Source organism: Festucalex cinctus, chromosome 21 (assembly GCF_051991245.1).
Source record: "Festucalex cinctus isolate MCC-2025b chromosome 21, RoL_Fcin_1.0, whole genome shotgun sequence".
NCBI classification, from domain to species: domain Eukaryota; kingdom Metazoa; phylum Chordata; class Actinopteri; order Syngnathiformes; family Syngnathidae; genus Festucalex; species Festucalex cinctus.
The window spans coordinates 1,577,280-1,594,510 of NC_135431.1; the positions used below are offsets into that span (position 1 = coordinate 1,577,280).

At 41.5% G+C, this 17,231-nt stretch overlaps 1 protein-coding gene and 1 long non-coding RNA gene across 3 annotated transcripts in view; one reads left to right on the forward strand and one right to left on the reverse strand.

Moving 5' to 3' along the window:
- The window catches only part of LOC144010655 (uncharacterized), a 68,781-nt gene that overhangs the window by 45,040 nt on the left and 6,510 nt on the right, over positions 1-17,231 (reverse strand). The gene's annotated exons all lie outside the window — the stretch shown is intronic.
- Positions 1,217-17,229, forward strand: vegfab (vascular endothelial growth factor Ab). Of its 2 annotated transcripts, none has more exons than XM_077511069.1 (7): positions 1,217-1,943; positions 3,868-3,910; positions 7,222-7,418; positions 7,780-7,856; positions 9,426-9,458; positions 15,690-15,821; positions 16,508-17,229. In XM_077511069.1, the coding sequence occupies exons 1-7, from the start codon at positions 1,890-1,892 to the stop codon at positions 16,527-16,529; spliced, it is 558 nt and encodes a 185-aa protein (XP_077367195.1). In that variant the 5' UTR covers positions 1,217-1,889; the 3' UTR covers positions 16,530-17,229. The 2 variants fall into 2 exon arrangements, with proteins under 2 accessions (XP_077367195.1, XP_077367194.1); XM_077511068.1 differs by lacking the exons at positions 15,690-15,821; positions 16,508-17,229 and adding an exon at positions 13,132-14,718 and having other exon boundaries at positions 1,217-1,480; positions 1,749-1,943.

Genomic DNA, 17,231 nt, shown 5'->3' on the forward strand with positions numbered 1-17,231 from the left:
AAGAAAGACAGAAAGAAAGAAATAAAGAAAGATAAAGACATTTGAAGTGTGTCGATCCGCACGTCGGCCCTTCTTAACTAAGATTACCATTTAAATGAAGCTCTTCATCTGTCATCACTTTGGAAAGTGCTCTTTCCTTTCCTCCCACATCCTAGCCAAGATGCACCAGCTGTTTAAAAAAAAAAAAAAAAAAAAGCCGAAGACGACGACAGGTGGCTCCTTCTGAGCGGGACCATCCTTGAGAAGCCCCATTCAAGGAAAGGAAAGGAAAAAAAAAAGGAGAAGCGAGACAGCGAGACTCATCATGTGGTCGCCGACGTTGCGCCGCCCACGCACGCTTGTGCCTGGACTACGTGCCCCCCCCCCACACATACACACGTGCAATGGAGAACGTTACAGACTTCAGTGCTGCTCAAAAGGACGTTATGATTCGCTTTATTGTTTTAGCAATGCTATAAAGATGACCTATAATTAGAATGGCACTCAGCGGGCCACAGTCCCCTTGCCAAGGTCGAGCTGTCCTGACTGTCTCCTGTTTTTTTTTTTAAACTCAAGTGTGAAATCTGGGTCTAGTCCTACAGCAAGTCTACACATACATCGGAATGCATGTATATAAATAATAAATAGACAAATAAATGACTAAATAAATAGATAAATAAATGACTAAATAAATAAATGACTAAATAGACAAATAAATGACTAAACAAATCGATAAATAAATGACTAAATAAATAGATAAATGACTAAATAAAGAGACAAATAAATGACAAAATAAAGACAAAATAAATGACTAAAACAAATAAATGACTAAAATTGAAAATAAAAACCAATTTAAATTTTATTTCGTCATTTATTTATGTTGAATTTTGGCAGTTTTGGTCCTCCATAGGCTGAAACACAGCAGCAAAGTCAAAGTATTTTTTTTCATTATTATAATTTTTTTTAAATAAACACAAAAATCTGCAGCCTGAGTAGTGAGCCTTGAGGAACACCACCAGCTTTCAAATTGTGCAATTATGTTGAACCTTTATTGAGCCTCTATGCCATAAAAAAAAAGAAAAAAAAAGCGCATCGCTCATTCATGCAAGCTGATGACGCCACATGAGTCGACGCGCAATGAGGTTTCCAAACGCAAGCACAATTGAACACTCCCCCCCCGCCTCGGGTGCACCAATCACGGCCCGCCCGCTTCGCTCACTCTCACACACACACGCACACCCCGACGCACGCACACGCACTGTGGAGTTGCAGCCGGAGCCGAAGGAGAAGGCGGACGCGTCCCGGGAGTTCTTGGATCGATCATCTGACTGCGCTGTCGCGCGCAGCCGCACCGCCGGAGACGTCAGAGCCGGAGCGCATGCATATAGGCGGACTTGCCCCCACCCCTGCTAAACGTCGCTTGGGTTCGGCTCCAAGGAGGTACAGAAGGAGACGCGCTGCGACTGCCACTGGCTTCCAACAAGCATGGGATTAACACTCGGTGCGTAATGTTGCCACCCGACCACTGCGGGAAAGCGCGCCTCCGCGGGACCATGTGAGACGTCCCGGATCGTGCCTCTCTCATGTGTTTGTGTGTATAATGTGTGGATAGTAACACCCCCCCCCCACACACACACACGTGGCCCCCACCCCGGCCCCCCTTTCCTCCCACCCCCGAGGATCACTCGACAAGTGAAGGGTTTTGAGGAATTGTTAACATTTATTTATCTCCCCCCCCCACCCCCTACCCCCCTTCCCCACGCCGCCAGCGACATGGACGCGGCACCCGCGCGACCCCCGGGACCCCCTTTTTAAAAAAGCTTGCTTGATGAACGTGGAGCTCAGCGCCCCCCGCCAGCAGCGCCGCCGCGGATTCTAACACCTCACCCGGATTTGGATTTGACAACACCATGAACTTTATTGACAGTTTGACACTATTATTTCTGACGCTGTCGGCTGTCAAGGTGAGTCCTCCGTGGGTCAATTAAAAATAAATAAATAAATAAAATTAAAAAAATAAGGAAGAAAAGAAAACTCGTCACTCGACCTTGCCGGGTCATTGTTGGCCCTTTACCAAACTGCCAATTATGAAACATTGGTATACTGAACAAGAACTTTTAATATATTTGAATAATATATATATATATATATATATATATATATATATATATATATATATATATATATATATATATATCAATTAAACAAAAATAGCAAATGTGGAAAAAATTAAATATGTTGTGTCAAAATGCCAAGGTAAAATGGAATTTTAATTTATTTTTTTTTATTCATTTTTTTTTTTTTTAACAAATAATCCAGGATTTAAAAGATAGTTCTAATTATTGTCTGATATCATTTCTAAATGTAATGATTTTTTAAGGATTAAAACATATGTATTTTTTTTTCTATTTTATTTTTAATATTTTATTTTTAATATTTTATTTTTAATATTTTATATATATATATATATATAAATATTCAAGGATTTAAAAAATACTTCTCTAATTATTTTCTTATATCATTTATAAATTTGATTATTTTTTTAAATATTAAAAAAAACATTTTTTTCAATTCTATTTTTAACATGTTATGTAATTTTTTTTAAAAATTAAAATACATATGTGACATTGTCAATTAAGCCTTGAAAAAAAATCCATGATTTTTCAAAATTATATTTATATTAGTTTTAGTAATATTATTGTCACTTTAAATTTAAATGTATTGCAACACAAATGTAATTTTTACGTCACATTTTTATAAACTTTGAACATATAAATCTATTATTAGTCCCTGAATGGGAAATGTATCTTTCATAGACAAATATATAAAAAAAATAGATATTTATTGAAACATTTTTTTAAATTACTAGTTAAAATAAAAAATATATATATTATTTTATTTATTTATTTTGGTACTTTTTAAGACTCCAATTTTTTTATTTTTTTTTTTTTTTTCAACTCAATGAACTTTCCGGCTACTGTAGTGGCTGCTCATAGGTCACAAGTTTGAAAGTCATTAAAGCAAAGGTGAAGAGGGAAAAACACGACTAGATAAGAATCCAAAAAATGATCACATATAATAATTAAGGCCCCTTTAAAAAAAAAAAAAAAAAACAAAAAAAAAAAACAAAGGGCATTGCAGTCGGACACTTTTTGGGTGAGTGGGTTGGTGGGTGGTTATTGGGGGGGGCGTATTGGGGGGGGGTGTTCTCTCCCAACAAGACCCCCACTCTCTGGTTCTCTCACGCCACCCGGAAGGGGCGGGCCCCACGTCCCTTCAAAATGAGCGAGGTAAACGATGGAAACTTGCCAGTAATCCTTTTGTGTGGTGCCCACCGCACACAAACGCGCACACACATCAGCAGTGAAGCGGCGAAAGGGGGTCTCGGGGAAAGTGGCTGCTTGACATTCTTACCGGCTTTTAATGGGAACGAATGCAGGCGGGAGTCCATAAAAGTTACGAAATCAAAACGCACTTGTGGCGCACACGGGGTTGTAAAACGTTTGGCCGCGTTCGGGTCACATTGCCCCCATTTGCTGTGTCAAGCAATATTCGACAATGCTAAATATGTGCTCAGGTACCCAAATGGGTCCATGTGGGTTGGAGCAAAATGATGCTCTTTTACTGACTTCAAATCAATTCAGTTGATGTCATGTCACATCTTGTCAATATAATCGCATAGCAATAAATATTTATATATTTAAAGGCTGCGTTTGGGAAACCACATCATGTCTATTTTTAATGTCGGTGTATAAAGTGATTTATCAATTATCATTTTTTGTTCTCTTAGGGTTCAACTGCCAAATGTACATATATATTTTTGTGCGATAAGGCCTTGCGCAACTCACTTTCCACCCCCCTTTATTTATTTGTATTTTTTTGTTGCAGAGTGCCCAATTACCGAGGGAAACGCAGAGAGGTCCACATGACGGTAGGTGACCTAAAAGGACAGACTGACATCCATTTGTGTGTGCGTGAATGTGTGTGACTGAGAGTGTGAGAGAGAGCGAGAGCAAGAGCGAGCGAGCCAGAGAGAAAGAGAGAGAGCAAGAGCGAGAGAGACTGACATTACCTGAAAGTGTGAGTATAGGTGAGTGTGAGTATAAGTGAGAGTGAGTGAGAGAGTGATTGCGTGAGTGAGTGAGTGAGAGAGCGAAGGAATAACTAGTGAGTGTGCGTGAATGTGTGAGTGTGCAAGGGATTAACTGAGTGGCTGAGTGAGTTGTGTGTGAGGGTGAGTGAAATTTTGTGTGAGTGCGTGTGAATGTGTGAGTGTGCGAGGGATTAAGTGAGTGAGCTAGTGTAAGAGAATGTTTGAGTGAAGGTGTATGAGAGAGCAAATAAGAGTGAGTGAGTGAGTGAGTGAGTGAGTGAGTGCAAAGGAATAACTATGAGTGAGTGTGAATGCGTGAATGTGCAAGGGATTAACTGAGTGGCTGAGTGAGTTATGTGTGAGTGCAAGTGAGTGAAATTGTGTGCATGCGTGAACGTGCGAGTGTGCGAGGGATTAACTGAGTGAGTGAGAGTGTGAGTGAATGAAATTGTGTGCGAGTGTGAACGTGAGTGTGCTAGGGATTAACTGAGTGGTTGAGAGAGTGAGTAGTGTAGAAGTAAGTTAGAGTGAAGGTGTATGAGAGAGCAAATAAGAGTGAGTGAGCAAGTGTGAATGTGTGAGAGATTAACTTTGACAGGCTGAGTGAGTTGTGTGAGTGTGAATGAATGCGTGAGTGTGCGAGTGTGTGAATGAGTGCGTGAGTGTAAACATGTGAGTGTGCCAGCGACTAACTTTGAGTGGCTGAGTAAGTTGTGTGACAGTGTGAGTGTGTGGGGGCTTGAGTGCTTGAGTGAGTGAGTAGTGTAATAGAATGTTTGAGTGAGTGAGTGAGTGAGTGAGTGAGTGAGTGAGTGAATGTGACAGGTCATGTATGAGCAAATTGAGCATGTGCGCGCGGGTGTGGCGTGAGAGTTCACACATGCGTGTGTGAGAGCGTGAGTGTGTGTGAGACCTACTTTTGTGAAGGGTCACCTTGACACAGTACAGGCACATTCTCGCCCTCCGGTGGCCACTTTCTCCCTTCCACTCCAAAACCTTTAAATGGAGACATTTTGACTTTTTTTTTTATTTTTTAGGTTAGGATGAGGGAAATGTTACGGTCACCAGACTCACTTTTTTAGAAAGGAATGGAATGTCAACCTTTTTTTTTTTTTTTTTTTTTTTTGCACAATCCCAACATCGGATTTGGGAAGAGTCGCAGTTGTGGGGGGAAAAAAAAAAAAAGAAAAAAGGAAACTTGGAGTTCTTCTTCAGGCACCGTCGTCGTGTTTGTATTGGCGGCCCGACGCTTGTTTTCCGCTCACTTGTTCTCAGATTGATCGCTTGGACGCGGCCGGTCCAGAACGCGTCTCGAGGGACCGGCTAAGCGCTTTGCCTGTCGTTGAGAGATTTACATGTCGGCAAAAGCGTTGACATGAACCTCTTAGTCAATTTATTAATTAGAGAGAGGTTTGGCGTTATTCGCCTTAAAGGGGAAGTCAAAACCACAAAAATTCTTGCTAAATATGTTCTATGCAGCAAAATCCAACAGTTTTCATCAACTATCAAGTGAAAATGGCCATAATTATCACATTTGCTCAGATGTCAGGTAACCAATCACAGCTCAGCCTCAGAAAACACATGAGCTGTGATTGGTGGCCCCCCGAGATGGATAAAAACGGCTGGATTTTGCTTGTTAATTCATATTCCACAAATCTAATATTAATCAGAATGTCATGTTGTCAACTTATTGTCAAGAAATGTTTAAGGTCAACTTCCCCTTTAAGAAGACATTTTGTGTACTTGTAACGTTGTTGGATATCAATCGAATCTATCTTGCCACACAGCAAGCCCATTTATTATTATAATTATTATTATTATTTTGGTCTCGTTGGATGAGTTTTCTGCGCTTAAGACAAGTGGAGCCAGTAGGCCGTCTTTCAGGTCTAACATGAAATTCTCAAAAAAATTCCCACACACGCACTTCCAAGATACTGTCAAGCCTTCCCACAAGAGTGGAAGTTTACAGGAACTGCGTATTTTGCCACTCCTCCATTTTCGCGTTCGCCACGCGTCCCAATGATTTTGTCCATATCTAAACATTACGATATAAAGCTGTATATTACGTGGCCCGCAGCACCCTGCGCATGATAAGTGTTGTGCTAATAATACGCCATCATGAAAAAGTGCAGGAGCAATTATGTAATAATAATGATTCTTTATTGATATGGCCGTCATAACCAGTTATCAACTACAATGTGGCCTTTGATAAAAACACGTTTGACTGCCCTGATAAATGCTTGATACTGTTTTGATATTGTTGGTGTTTAAAGTAACATACGACTCAATGTTTCCTCATATTTCAGCATAATAGCGTGAGCAAAATCTCACGACACGCCGACGCACCAAAATGGCACAAAAGGTTGCGTTGTATGAATGACAACCGGTGGACATATTTACAGCAAATACACAAAGATACATTATTTGAAGGCAATCTTGTTTTTTTAGGGGGTGGCGGGGCTAAAACGACCACGTCAGCGTGAAACCCTGTCTACACATTGGCTGTCAACGGACTTCTCAAAACAAAACAAAAAAAGAAAAAACTCCACTCCTCATTCATTGTGCACACACTCATGGCGTATAACGAGGCACTCTAAAGCAACAACGCCATCGCGAAGCCCCTGTCCACACACTGGCTGTCATCAAGTCGGACTTAAAATAAAAAAAATACAAAAATAAAAAAACTCCAGTCCTCGCTCTTCCTCTGTGTGACGTGCACACACTCATGGCGTATAACGAGATGCTCTAAAGCAGCCATGCCAGTGCGAAGCCCCTATCCACACACTAGCTGTCAAGTCAGACATTAAAAAAAAACACACCAAACAAACAAAAAAGAAAAAAACACTCCACTCCTCACTCTTCCTCTTTCTCTGTGTGACGTGCACACACTCATGGCGTATAACGAGGCGCTCTAAAGCAGCCATGACAGCAGACAATCCATTTTCGGGGTGTAGACATCAATAGCTCGTTAACTCCACATTGCATTTGTGACAGATGATGAGAATGGGTTCAAGTTTTTATGTAATTGTGAAGAGGCAACTTATGACAACAAATTGCTGAATTCACTTTACGTTTTTTGTTTTTTTTTTCCTGAAAACGAGCCTTTTGTCCAACTGTGTTTTTCTGCGTGCGCCCGTGTGCCTCCGCAGTGATCCCCTTGATGGAGGTGTACAACAAGAGCTTGTGTAAGCCTCGGGAGCTGCTGGTGGAGATCCTGCAGGAGTACCCCGAGGAGGTGGAGCACATCTTCATCCCGTCGTGCGTGGTGCTGACGCGCTGCGCCGGCTGCTGCAACGACGAGACGCTGCAGTGCATGCCCACGTCCAGCTATAACGTCACCATGGAGGTCCGACAACTCGCTGATCCGCGATCCCTTTAGGGGGGGCGGGGGTGTTTTTGGTTTACCGGAGAGCGGGACGGATTACTTTGCGGCTTTTTTTTTTGCTTTTTTTTTTCCCGAGATCGTTGTGTTGAATCATCATTTTATTCCTGGCACTCAGAGCCGTTTTTTTTTTTTGCTTGTGGCTTTTCAACAAGGCAATTATCGTCTCAACAATTTGTTGACAAGAGTCCATAAAAGTATCTCCAGAGTGTTCCTGGCTCTGTTTTTTGGATCCTTTCCCATTAAACAACAAGGGTTGTGATTGTTTGACTAACTTTTGTAAACTTTCTCTGGTTACTAAACCCTCGTGTATTTCTCTTCACAGATCAAAAGAATCAAGACCCAAAGGCAGCAAAACGATATCTTCATGAGTTTTACGGAACACAGCGCATGCGAGTGTAGGTAAGAAAGCCTCCGCGCACGTCCATGTACAAAGACCGGCGTCGCTGCCTAAAACGTGAATGTTTTAACAACAACAACAACAACAACAAGCAACTTGTCCTTCGCCAGCTTGTGACACATTTGACAGGTCTGCTCGATTCATATCTCCTTATCATCTGCTTCCTTCTCTTGGCTGGCGATAAAACGGCCCGCCGCAGGTTGAAGCATATCCCAGTCGACGTTCTCCATACATGTGCGCCGGATTATCCTCATTCCATCGCACGGAGGCATATTAGCGCAGCTACTACCCAAAAACTCGCCGCCACCCCCTTTTCTGGTTCTTCGTATTCTCTATTAAATGTGGTTTTACTCTCATTATCTACTAAGGCGATAAAACGAGTCATTCGGAAGTAATGTCTCCTTTCCGACCATGAAGTCTTTTCCCAGTTGAAAAGCAGCTGTGAGATGCATTATGAAATCCTCCGAGGGAAGGTTGTCCTCAAAGTCGGTTATTCCCAACCAGTGTGCCATAAGAGCGGGTCAAACAATCCGATTTCAGATTTATTACTATACGTGAAGATAGGGACGTAATTAATATAATAATAATAATTGCTTTATTTGAAGAGGTCTAGTGAGTCCAACCTTTGATTGGCCCAATACTTTTGTCCACATAGATTTTTTTTTACATCCCTCTTAACAGGCAAAACTGTAGTCGGTCGGCCCAGGGTTTTTTCTAGCTGTCCAGTATTGAGCCTTTTTTTTTTTTTTTTTTTTTTTTTTTTTTTACCCTTGAACCCTTGGAACATGCTTTTTTATTTTTTTTTTATTTTTATTATTATTATTTTTGTAAACTGTCCGAGAATAAAGTGCAATTGCACCTCCACTACATTAGGGGGCAGTGGCGCTATCATTATTGGCAGAGTGTGCGCAGGGAGCATTCGCTCGGTGGTGTAGGGGTTTTGTTTGTTTGCACTGAGCATGTGCGCTTGCAAGGGGGGGGTTTCTTCTTCTTAATTGGGGGGGCATGACAGAAAATAATTGAGATGCACTGGTCTACGTGAACATGATCAATAAAGCGCCGAAAAGTGCATTTGCTTTCCGCAAACCTAAAATAAGAGAGTTTGACGACTATGCGAGGTGGCCAATAATAAACAATAATGCCCACTGGCCCCCATACGTGACGCTTTCACAATGCACTGATTTCACTTTATGGGATTGAGACGCTCACGAAAGCCTGATGATGATGATGATGATTTCGGCCCAAAAAACTGTTTCAAAACGTGTTGTTGTGCAGCGCGTGACCCAGAAGAATGAAATCGTGCGCCTTTCCTCATACTTTTGCCCAACAAGAGATTTCGCCACAAAGCATTTATCAGCGGGAGGGTGTTGAGACTCGCTATTGTGTGCGTACGCATCCTTGAAACAACACTCAACCAGCCCCTGTCACAAGAGGTCGGGTTCATCTCAAAATGAAAGCGAGTTGGGCCACATTTTTGCAAGTTGATGATGATGATGATGATGATGATGATCCATCGTCTGTCTACCATGCTGTATCTAATAGCGCATTTTGTTTGCGTTGTCTTCTTTCAGGTTAAAGAAAGAAGTGAAAGAGCTGCGAGAAAAGTGAGTACAGAGCGTCTTTTGGAGCCTTAATGCTCCAGTTGAACAAAAGCCAGCAGAGATTCGATCTCGATTCCAGCAAACAAAAGTTGGGCCCGTCTCTTTGGATGGCCATTATTTTTTTTGACTCGTTTTTTCCTCCGGCCGACTACGGCGGAGCCTCCGATGTGGAACACGAGCTGTAATTCCGTGAATGCTGCTTGACTTGCAGGGTCGTCAAAACTTTACATTACGGGCGGTGGATTAATTCGTGTTTTGACATTCTTAGCTTGTTAGAAAGCCGCCGTATGATAAATCTAAAGTCAAACATGTAATGGAGAGGGGAACAGGACAGCGTTTGCAGAGTGAAAACCGGATTATTGGGATTCAGTCCCAGCCAGCCATTTTTAGGAGCATATTGACATCTCTCACAAGGCTCGTTTTTCGCTTTTTGTTGTTTAGTCATGAACAGTACAACATGGGCTGTTTTCACCAAAACCACCAGTTTCTGACCAAAAACCACAGAGAAAAAGATAAACACTAGGGCTGCACAATATACTGAAGAAAATATCAAAATCACAACAGTGGCATATGACAAAAAAAGGAGAGAAGACACTCGCGAGGAGAGAGGAGAGGAATTGACTGATACAATTCACTACTGCACTCTCTGAAAAAAAAAAATCCCCTCCTCACCCTCTCCTTTTATTTGGTTCCCATGCACCTAGTTCCAACCCGAATAATGCAAATGCAAAACATAGTGGGAACACAGTGTACTTAACGAAAATGTGCACTGCCATCCAATAGTTGAACATTATCGAGAGGTAATTACAATTAATTAACAATACATTGAGTTTGATTATTTTGCCGCATGAAAAAAATGATAATAATATGGACGAGAAACTTTCTCGTGTCCGGAGAAGAAACATATTTATTTTATTTTTTTCTCCCATGTCACTTTAAGGGCTCCATACTTTTTGGAGGTTCCACTGAAATGCTGAAAAATGCTGAAAAACACACTACTCGCAAAACGTTTCAGATTTTACATGACAGTAAACTTTATCTGATCCCCTTGAAACGTTTAAATGATTAATTGATTCTCAGTGCCCATTTCGTGTTTTTTTTTATTATTAAGAAAATTCCGTATTTTTGAGCCGTGCAGGCGGCTTAGGCCGCTTTTAAAAGCGCGCCGGTAAATAAGTGACTCTTAACGAGTTTGTTGCCCTCGCCACGCCTGACCTTTACGCCTTTCCTCCCCTCACTCTACCTCCTATTTACATTCTTCCCCTCCTTTACATCCACTTAACTCCGGGTACTCTGATCGCCGCTAGCTGATATAGATAGCGGCGTCTTTTTTTTTGAAGAGCCACCTCGGTTTTATGGCGTTTGCTCAAGCCGCTCCGCCGGCACCAGAAGCTTCCAAAGAAGCGTTAAAACGATCCCCGAGGTGAACGCTTGTTAATAATCAGGAGCACTTGTTTGGGCTTATGACAAGGCCGTTTGTCGTATTAGTTAAGTGTACCTCCTTTAACCTCCTCTTGATTGTTTACGAGTTGTCCCACGGCGGTTTGCGGTCGCCAGCAACGACGCTCTCGGGGTCATTCAACTCTCGACGCTTTTGTTTTTTTGTACGTTGGCCAGCAGTGTGACTGAAGTCATCAATGCGAGAGGTCGGGAGAAGCCGCAAAAGCGTCGGATTTCGTAATTATTCAAAACAACACCAGCAGCGCTTGTCTAATCATGACAAATTTTTGTTCCGGCTCGGGAGAAAAAAAATGTTCATGTAAACACAAATGACAGATTTATCACCAGCATGATAAATCTATTTGCAGTCTGTTTTAAGAGTTTAATCTTTCCGACTGTTCCAAGAATGCGGACGTGTGAGTTAAATGTAATAAATATTTGGCTGATTACGGTCTTATCAGCTTGATGGTAGCGAGAGGAGAAACGATGCGTTTCATCAAAGTATTGCATTGACAGTTCACACTGAAATGATAACAGGTGAAAAATCCTGTTTGCAAGACTATGTAACCAAACGTGTTTTTATATAGTTTTAGCCCACCACTCTTTAATTAAACAACTTATGAAACTTATTAAAACGTGCTTTTAAGATTCTTTTTTTGCATGGTCCTCGAAATAAGAGGCAAAAGCGTACTTGCTTTGAACTGTTTCCCAGTTAAACTCAACTTTACGGTAACGCTAACGCACAAGCGTAGCAACCGTCCAAATTCGTCTAATAAAAGTCTGCGAAAATACGCCAAATAGAGACAATATATTCATTTCATTATTTAAAAAAAACTTTACCCACAATACCAATCCAAAAGATGCATGTGTGAAAGCAAGCGGTTTCTTGATGTCGTAGTCGGCGAACGAGAGTCTACAGTTTGTTGGCAAAGTTGGCACCGGCTGTTAATTGGCTAACTGTTAGCCAGTATGCATGTTGAAGTACTTGGTGCAATGGATATTTACTAGCTGCATTATGTTATCAGCTAGTAATGATGGTAGTTGTGCATTGACATTTACATTGAAGTTAGCATAGCTCATAGCTTAACAGCTACTTTAGCAAGCTTGTAGCTGTGAGCATTTTTGTCTTTTATCTTGATTGTGGATTATTCACAGAGGCAGAAATATTGTATGTAAGTTTATGGGCCATGAGATGAAGTCCTAGTGAGCCTTGTCAAACTTTCATTAAAGGGTCTTTACATGTTTGAAAGTCAAAAATGTCCAGTAAGCAAAACGTGCACATGCAAAGCCCCAGGTGCATCCTTTGTAAGCCGCTAATCCTTTATGAGCTTGTTCCCAGTTGCGTTTCCAATCAATAACAAAAAAGTTAAGACTGGTGCCGATTGATGTGGTCCGGACGAAGTTTATCATCTTTTTCATTCATGTGGGGAGTTTTATGTATTTATTTATTTTTGTCGAAAAGAACACAATAAATTGCTCGCACGCTCGTCTTCTCACGGAACATTTGAGGTCCGTGGCGTTCCGTTATTTATGACCGGAGCGTCGACAGGAGGTCGCATTGTTGCGCATGTGTTTCGGAATCTTTTACCAGTCGCGTCGTCCTCGCTCCTAATTATTGAATTCCCATAAAAGTAAATCACTCTGGTTTTTAGGTTTACACGGGAAACGTCTCCTGTACTTTCTCAGCGCATTCTTTTTGGCGAGTTCGCCACACATGCTTTGCTATGCTAGTTGAACTGAACACCTGACAGGGGGGTGTTGACCTGAGGTCGAGGTCAGAGGGGGAACTTGGGACCCCTGTGAAATCCTTCATTCTTGCACATTCCTGTCTTTGTGGGAACCCACTTCTTCCTTGACCATCACATTGTTGTTATGGTGTAATCAAAGTGATTAAGTGGTGCAATATACTGTTTGTGGAGCCACACAGTTTTTTTTTTTTTGTTGCAATGCATCAGCAGAGCAAATTGCCCAAAGTGCAAGTCTAACTGTGGGCAAAGGTGGAGTTTTCTTTCTTTTTTGGTATTTTCTTAGGCTGGCACAGTTAAAAGTTACATTTGCGCCGGTGTGGGAGTGAACAGTCGACTGGATTTCCGACCAAAGGCCGCCTTCACATTGCGAACACAAACTAGCAGATCCGAGATGGGAAGCAACTGTAGCACGCTCTCCCTCGCTTCACGCTCTCAGACTTTCTCTCTCTCTCTCTCTCTCTGCGTTGTTGTGCTCTCTTCTCTTCCAGACAATCCCGGCGAGGCCCGGCTAAAGGCCAAAAACGAAAGCGAAAGAAAAACCCAGACGTAACAATTGGCGACGCGTATGTCAGCTCCGCCTTCTCCACCTCCCTGCACCTGAGTGTCGTGCTTCTCGTAATTAAGATGGCTTGGGAGGAGCTCCTTTGCCCTTTTTAATGTACTACATCCGCACCCCCGTCCGTTAGCATGGTCGCTAACGTTGTCCCCGTCACGCTCCCACCCTCTCATCTCATGCTTTTCAGTGGTTTGCTAACGTTGCTATATGCTGCTAAATTGCTCAAATTAATCCATCTCACGCGTCAAGACTAATCAATCGGCCGCCGACGTTAGCGATTAGCCGTAACGCTACTAAGAAAAGCCTTGATATCCATCTTAAGGTCCATGTACTAGTGTGTTCACTGTCCTCACTAATAAGATGATTCAGCGCAATCATTGAGGCTGTCCTTGTCTAATGAATACTAGTAGAACAACTGTGCACTAGTAGTTGACATCTCTAATTCAAGTGCAATGTTAGCTTGAAACTAGTAGCGTTTTATAATGTCACCAATGTACGAGTAGTTGACATTTGTCAACTGGTGCAGTTTTGTCTCACTAGTAACATATGTTCTGCTACTAGTATGTCAAATTTGTCACACTAGTGAGGACAAAGAGCACGTTATTACGACCTTAAAGTGATTGCTCGACAATGCGATCTCGTCATTCTGCCTTCATTGTCTTACTAGTGACGACAAAAATGTGTAGTAGATAGGAGAGATCGAGGTTATCAAATAACGACTCAAACGGTTTTCCGTACGCCACACCCAGCGGTTGCGATGCGTCGTTAAAGAAAAGTAAAAGCACGGGTCCATTTTCCCTCGGAACGTCTCAACTTGAGATGGGCGATAAAAGGACGAGCAGGAATAAACGCATCGACTGTTAGCTGTTGCCGCCGCCGCGCTGCTATCAGCGGGATCGTAATCGCCTTGTTTAGTCTGTGTCGCTTTGCTGTGTCTCGCCTCTTGTCCGCTTTGCCCTCGATGTGCTTTTCATCTTTTTCTTTTCATCCTCGCGCATAATGCAGGTACTTTTTTTTTTTTTTTTTATGTCATGCTCAGATCTGAGCGATGGCTTATCTGTTGCTTTCCTTCCCCTCTGCTAGGGGTAATTTGTAAACCAGATTGTGTAGCGAGTACTGTTTTTGTATTGCTTGTCTCGGAACAACTCTGCCTCCATTTTGTGTCTCGAGTGCAATTGTTGGTTTGTCGTCCATGTATGAAGCAATGGATAAACTGAATCTTTCCATCTTTTTTTTTTTTGACAATAAAATGGAATGTCCTAACGACACACCAAGCAGATTCTTGAGTCTTCTTTGACGATAGTTGTCTGATAACAGTTACGTTTCCACCAAGTGGTCCAGTTCAGTTCAGTTCAGTTGCATCTCATTGCAAAAATGGTGAGAGATTATAGCCTCGGAAAAAAAAAAAAAAAAAAACTGACTGGACTCTTCTTGCTTGTTGAACACAGTTTAACTGCTAACGATAAGATATGACACCGAAGACGCCTTTGACTCGAGCCGGATGAGTTTAGAATCCATACGGAAAACCTTAAAGGCCCAGTCTGCCGGTTTCACTCTGGAAAAGGCACTTTTTAAATACAGGATTTAAACAAACAAACTACTACTCAGTTTTTTCGGACAAAATCACCACCAGAAATGAAGACAAGCCCTGATCTGTAAATTGAGAAGTAGTTTGTTTAAATCCGGTCTTTAAAAAGTGCCTATTCCAGAGTGAACCCGGCAGACTGGGCCTTTAACATGGCTCCACTTCTTATTGCTACTTTTCTATTGGGGAAAACCAGGTGGTATTTCTCGTCAGGGTTTCGAGTAAATAACACAACGTGTGACCTCAATGACGGCAGGTCACTCTTTGGTCGAGCAGATTTGTCGTTGCAATATTTGCCGATACACAAGGTGGAAATGATGTTAGTTCACCGTGACGCCACAGTAGTCAGACACTTTCACAATGCGGCCTTATTTGAACAGCACAAGTCAGGATTAGTGTGTGACATTTAAGCATCCAAGATTCAGATCTCCTTCCTGCCCTTGTTGTGTCAAAAGCGATTGTGACGGTCCGACGAGTTTTTACTTCTACTTATATGTCAAACCAAACCCGTATTGTTTTTGTTGGATTGGATCGATGTGGAAAAACACAGTTGATAAATGTCTGTTCCGTGTCTAAAGAACAACAAAAGAGTTTGTACTCCACAGTCTCCCCTCTTGCTGCAGCACTCAATTTTGAACACAAGGCTGATGTCTTTTCTTCTTCTTGTTGGCATGCCGAACAAACGTAAGGCATGTGAGAGCGGTCCGATGAAAGCGGAAGAGTTCAAGGTGCCGTGAAGGCGGGCGTGCGTTTCTGCCTGAGCGCAATACTAGCCGAGACTGTCACATGCTATGCAAACACTTGCGCAAACAAACTGGGCCATATGACCTGAGGGAGGGTGACCGTTTTCTTTGGTGTGGTTAATTCTTGATAATCCTCATCACTCTCTCTCTGTCTGTCTGCAGTATTTGCAAGCCGTGCTCGGAAAGGAGGAAGCATTTATTCGTGCAGGATCCGCAAACCTGCCGCTGCTCCTGCAAACACACCGACGAGTTTTGTAAAGATCGCCAACTAGAGCTCAACGAGAGGACCTGCAGGTGAGAGTCACTTTAGGCTGCGCTTTGAGGTCAAGTTAACTCAAGTATTCGATGCTTTTTTTTTTTTTTTGTAGGCCAAAGAAATGTTTTATTTTAACCCCACAATTTTCTTTGACCTGATTTTTTTATTTAATTAATGTAATAATTACATTGTTTTAATTTAATTAATTAATTTTATTAATTGCGTTTAAAAGTGTTTTTTTTTTGTTGGCCAACGAAATGTTTTTTGTTTTTTTGACAGAAAAACCCCCCACAATTTTCTTTGACCTGATTATTATTTTTTTTTTTATTTAATAATTACATTTTTTGAATTTAATATTAATTCCGTTTACAAAGTGTTTAAAAGTGTTTGTTTTTTTGTAGGCCAAATAAATGTTTGTTTTTTTTAGATAGAAAAACAAACAAACACAATTTTCTTTTACCTGATTTTTTTTAATTTAATTAATTTAATAATTACATTTTTTTTTATATTAATTCCGTTTACAAAGTGTTTAAAAGTGTTTTTTTTTAGGCCAAAGAAATATTTTATTTTCATTGTTTTTTAGGTAGAAAAAAAAATATTTGATTTATGTATTTAATTTAATAATGTAATTAATTTTTACAATTTAATTTCAATTCCATTTACAAAGTGTTTAAAAGTGTAAATGCATCAAAATGCGTGTCTCACTTGGATTTTCCTCTTTCAGATGTGACAAGCCCAGAAGATGAGAAAGGAGGATCAGCGCGCACATATAAAAAGATGAAGGAATACTCCGTTCTATTATTAGAACGTAATACAACGGATATTTCACAGCACAGCACTTTTTGACATTTTTGGACCCGTTAAGCTCGTTTTCTGTGGAACGCATTCCGCTGTGGACGGACAGAAAGGGACGAACGGACGGACCGTTGCCTCCCACTGTATATCTACCATACGTGTACGTGTGAGTGAGTGTGTAGACCAGCATAACTACACAACTGTTTGCTGCTACAAAAAATCAAACGACTAAAACAACGCATCATTTGACGGAAGCGCCTTCTAACCACCGTGTTGCTTTTACTTCACTGGATGCGAGTCTACTGTGCTGGTGCGCAAAAAAATAAAAAATAAATGCTCGGGAGGTTGAAGACTGCTTTGAAATGACAGAAAGGATCAGGAGGAAGAGCATCCTGGCGTGGATTCACAACACGGATGTCCGCTTTGACTGGCTCAGCGGGCGGGGAAATCTTCCAAAAAGAAAAGATGGCCGCTTTTTCCTCCGAGGACATTTTCAGCACACGACAACGAGGAGTGCCTTGAAAGGGATACTGCAAGCCAACGTGCGATTATAGCTGGCGTGAAAGAAAAACCACTGAATGAAAACTCTACTGTAGTGGGACTCCATCGGGAAAACCAGTGCCTCGCTTCACATAAAAAAAAAAAAGAAAAGT

Bases quoted from the DNA above. Each gene is read 5' to 3' on its own strand.
- vegfab (XM_077511068.1), top strand. From the start codon at position 1,890: ATGAACTTTATTGACAGTTTGACACTATTATTTCTGACGCTGTCGGCT. The intron at 7,419-7,779 runs GTCCGACAACTC...TTCTCTTCACAG, and splicing joins GCTATAACGTCACCATGGAG to ATCAAAAGAATCAAGACCCA. The intron at 9,459-13,131 runs GTGAGTACAGAG...CTTCTCTTCCAG, and splicing joins GTGAAAGAGCTGCGAGAAAA to ACAATCCCGGCGAGGCCCGG.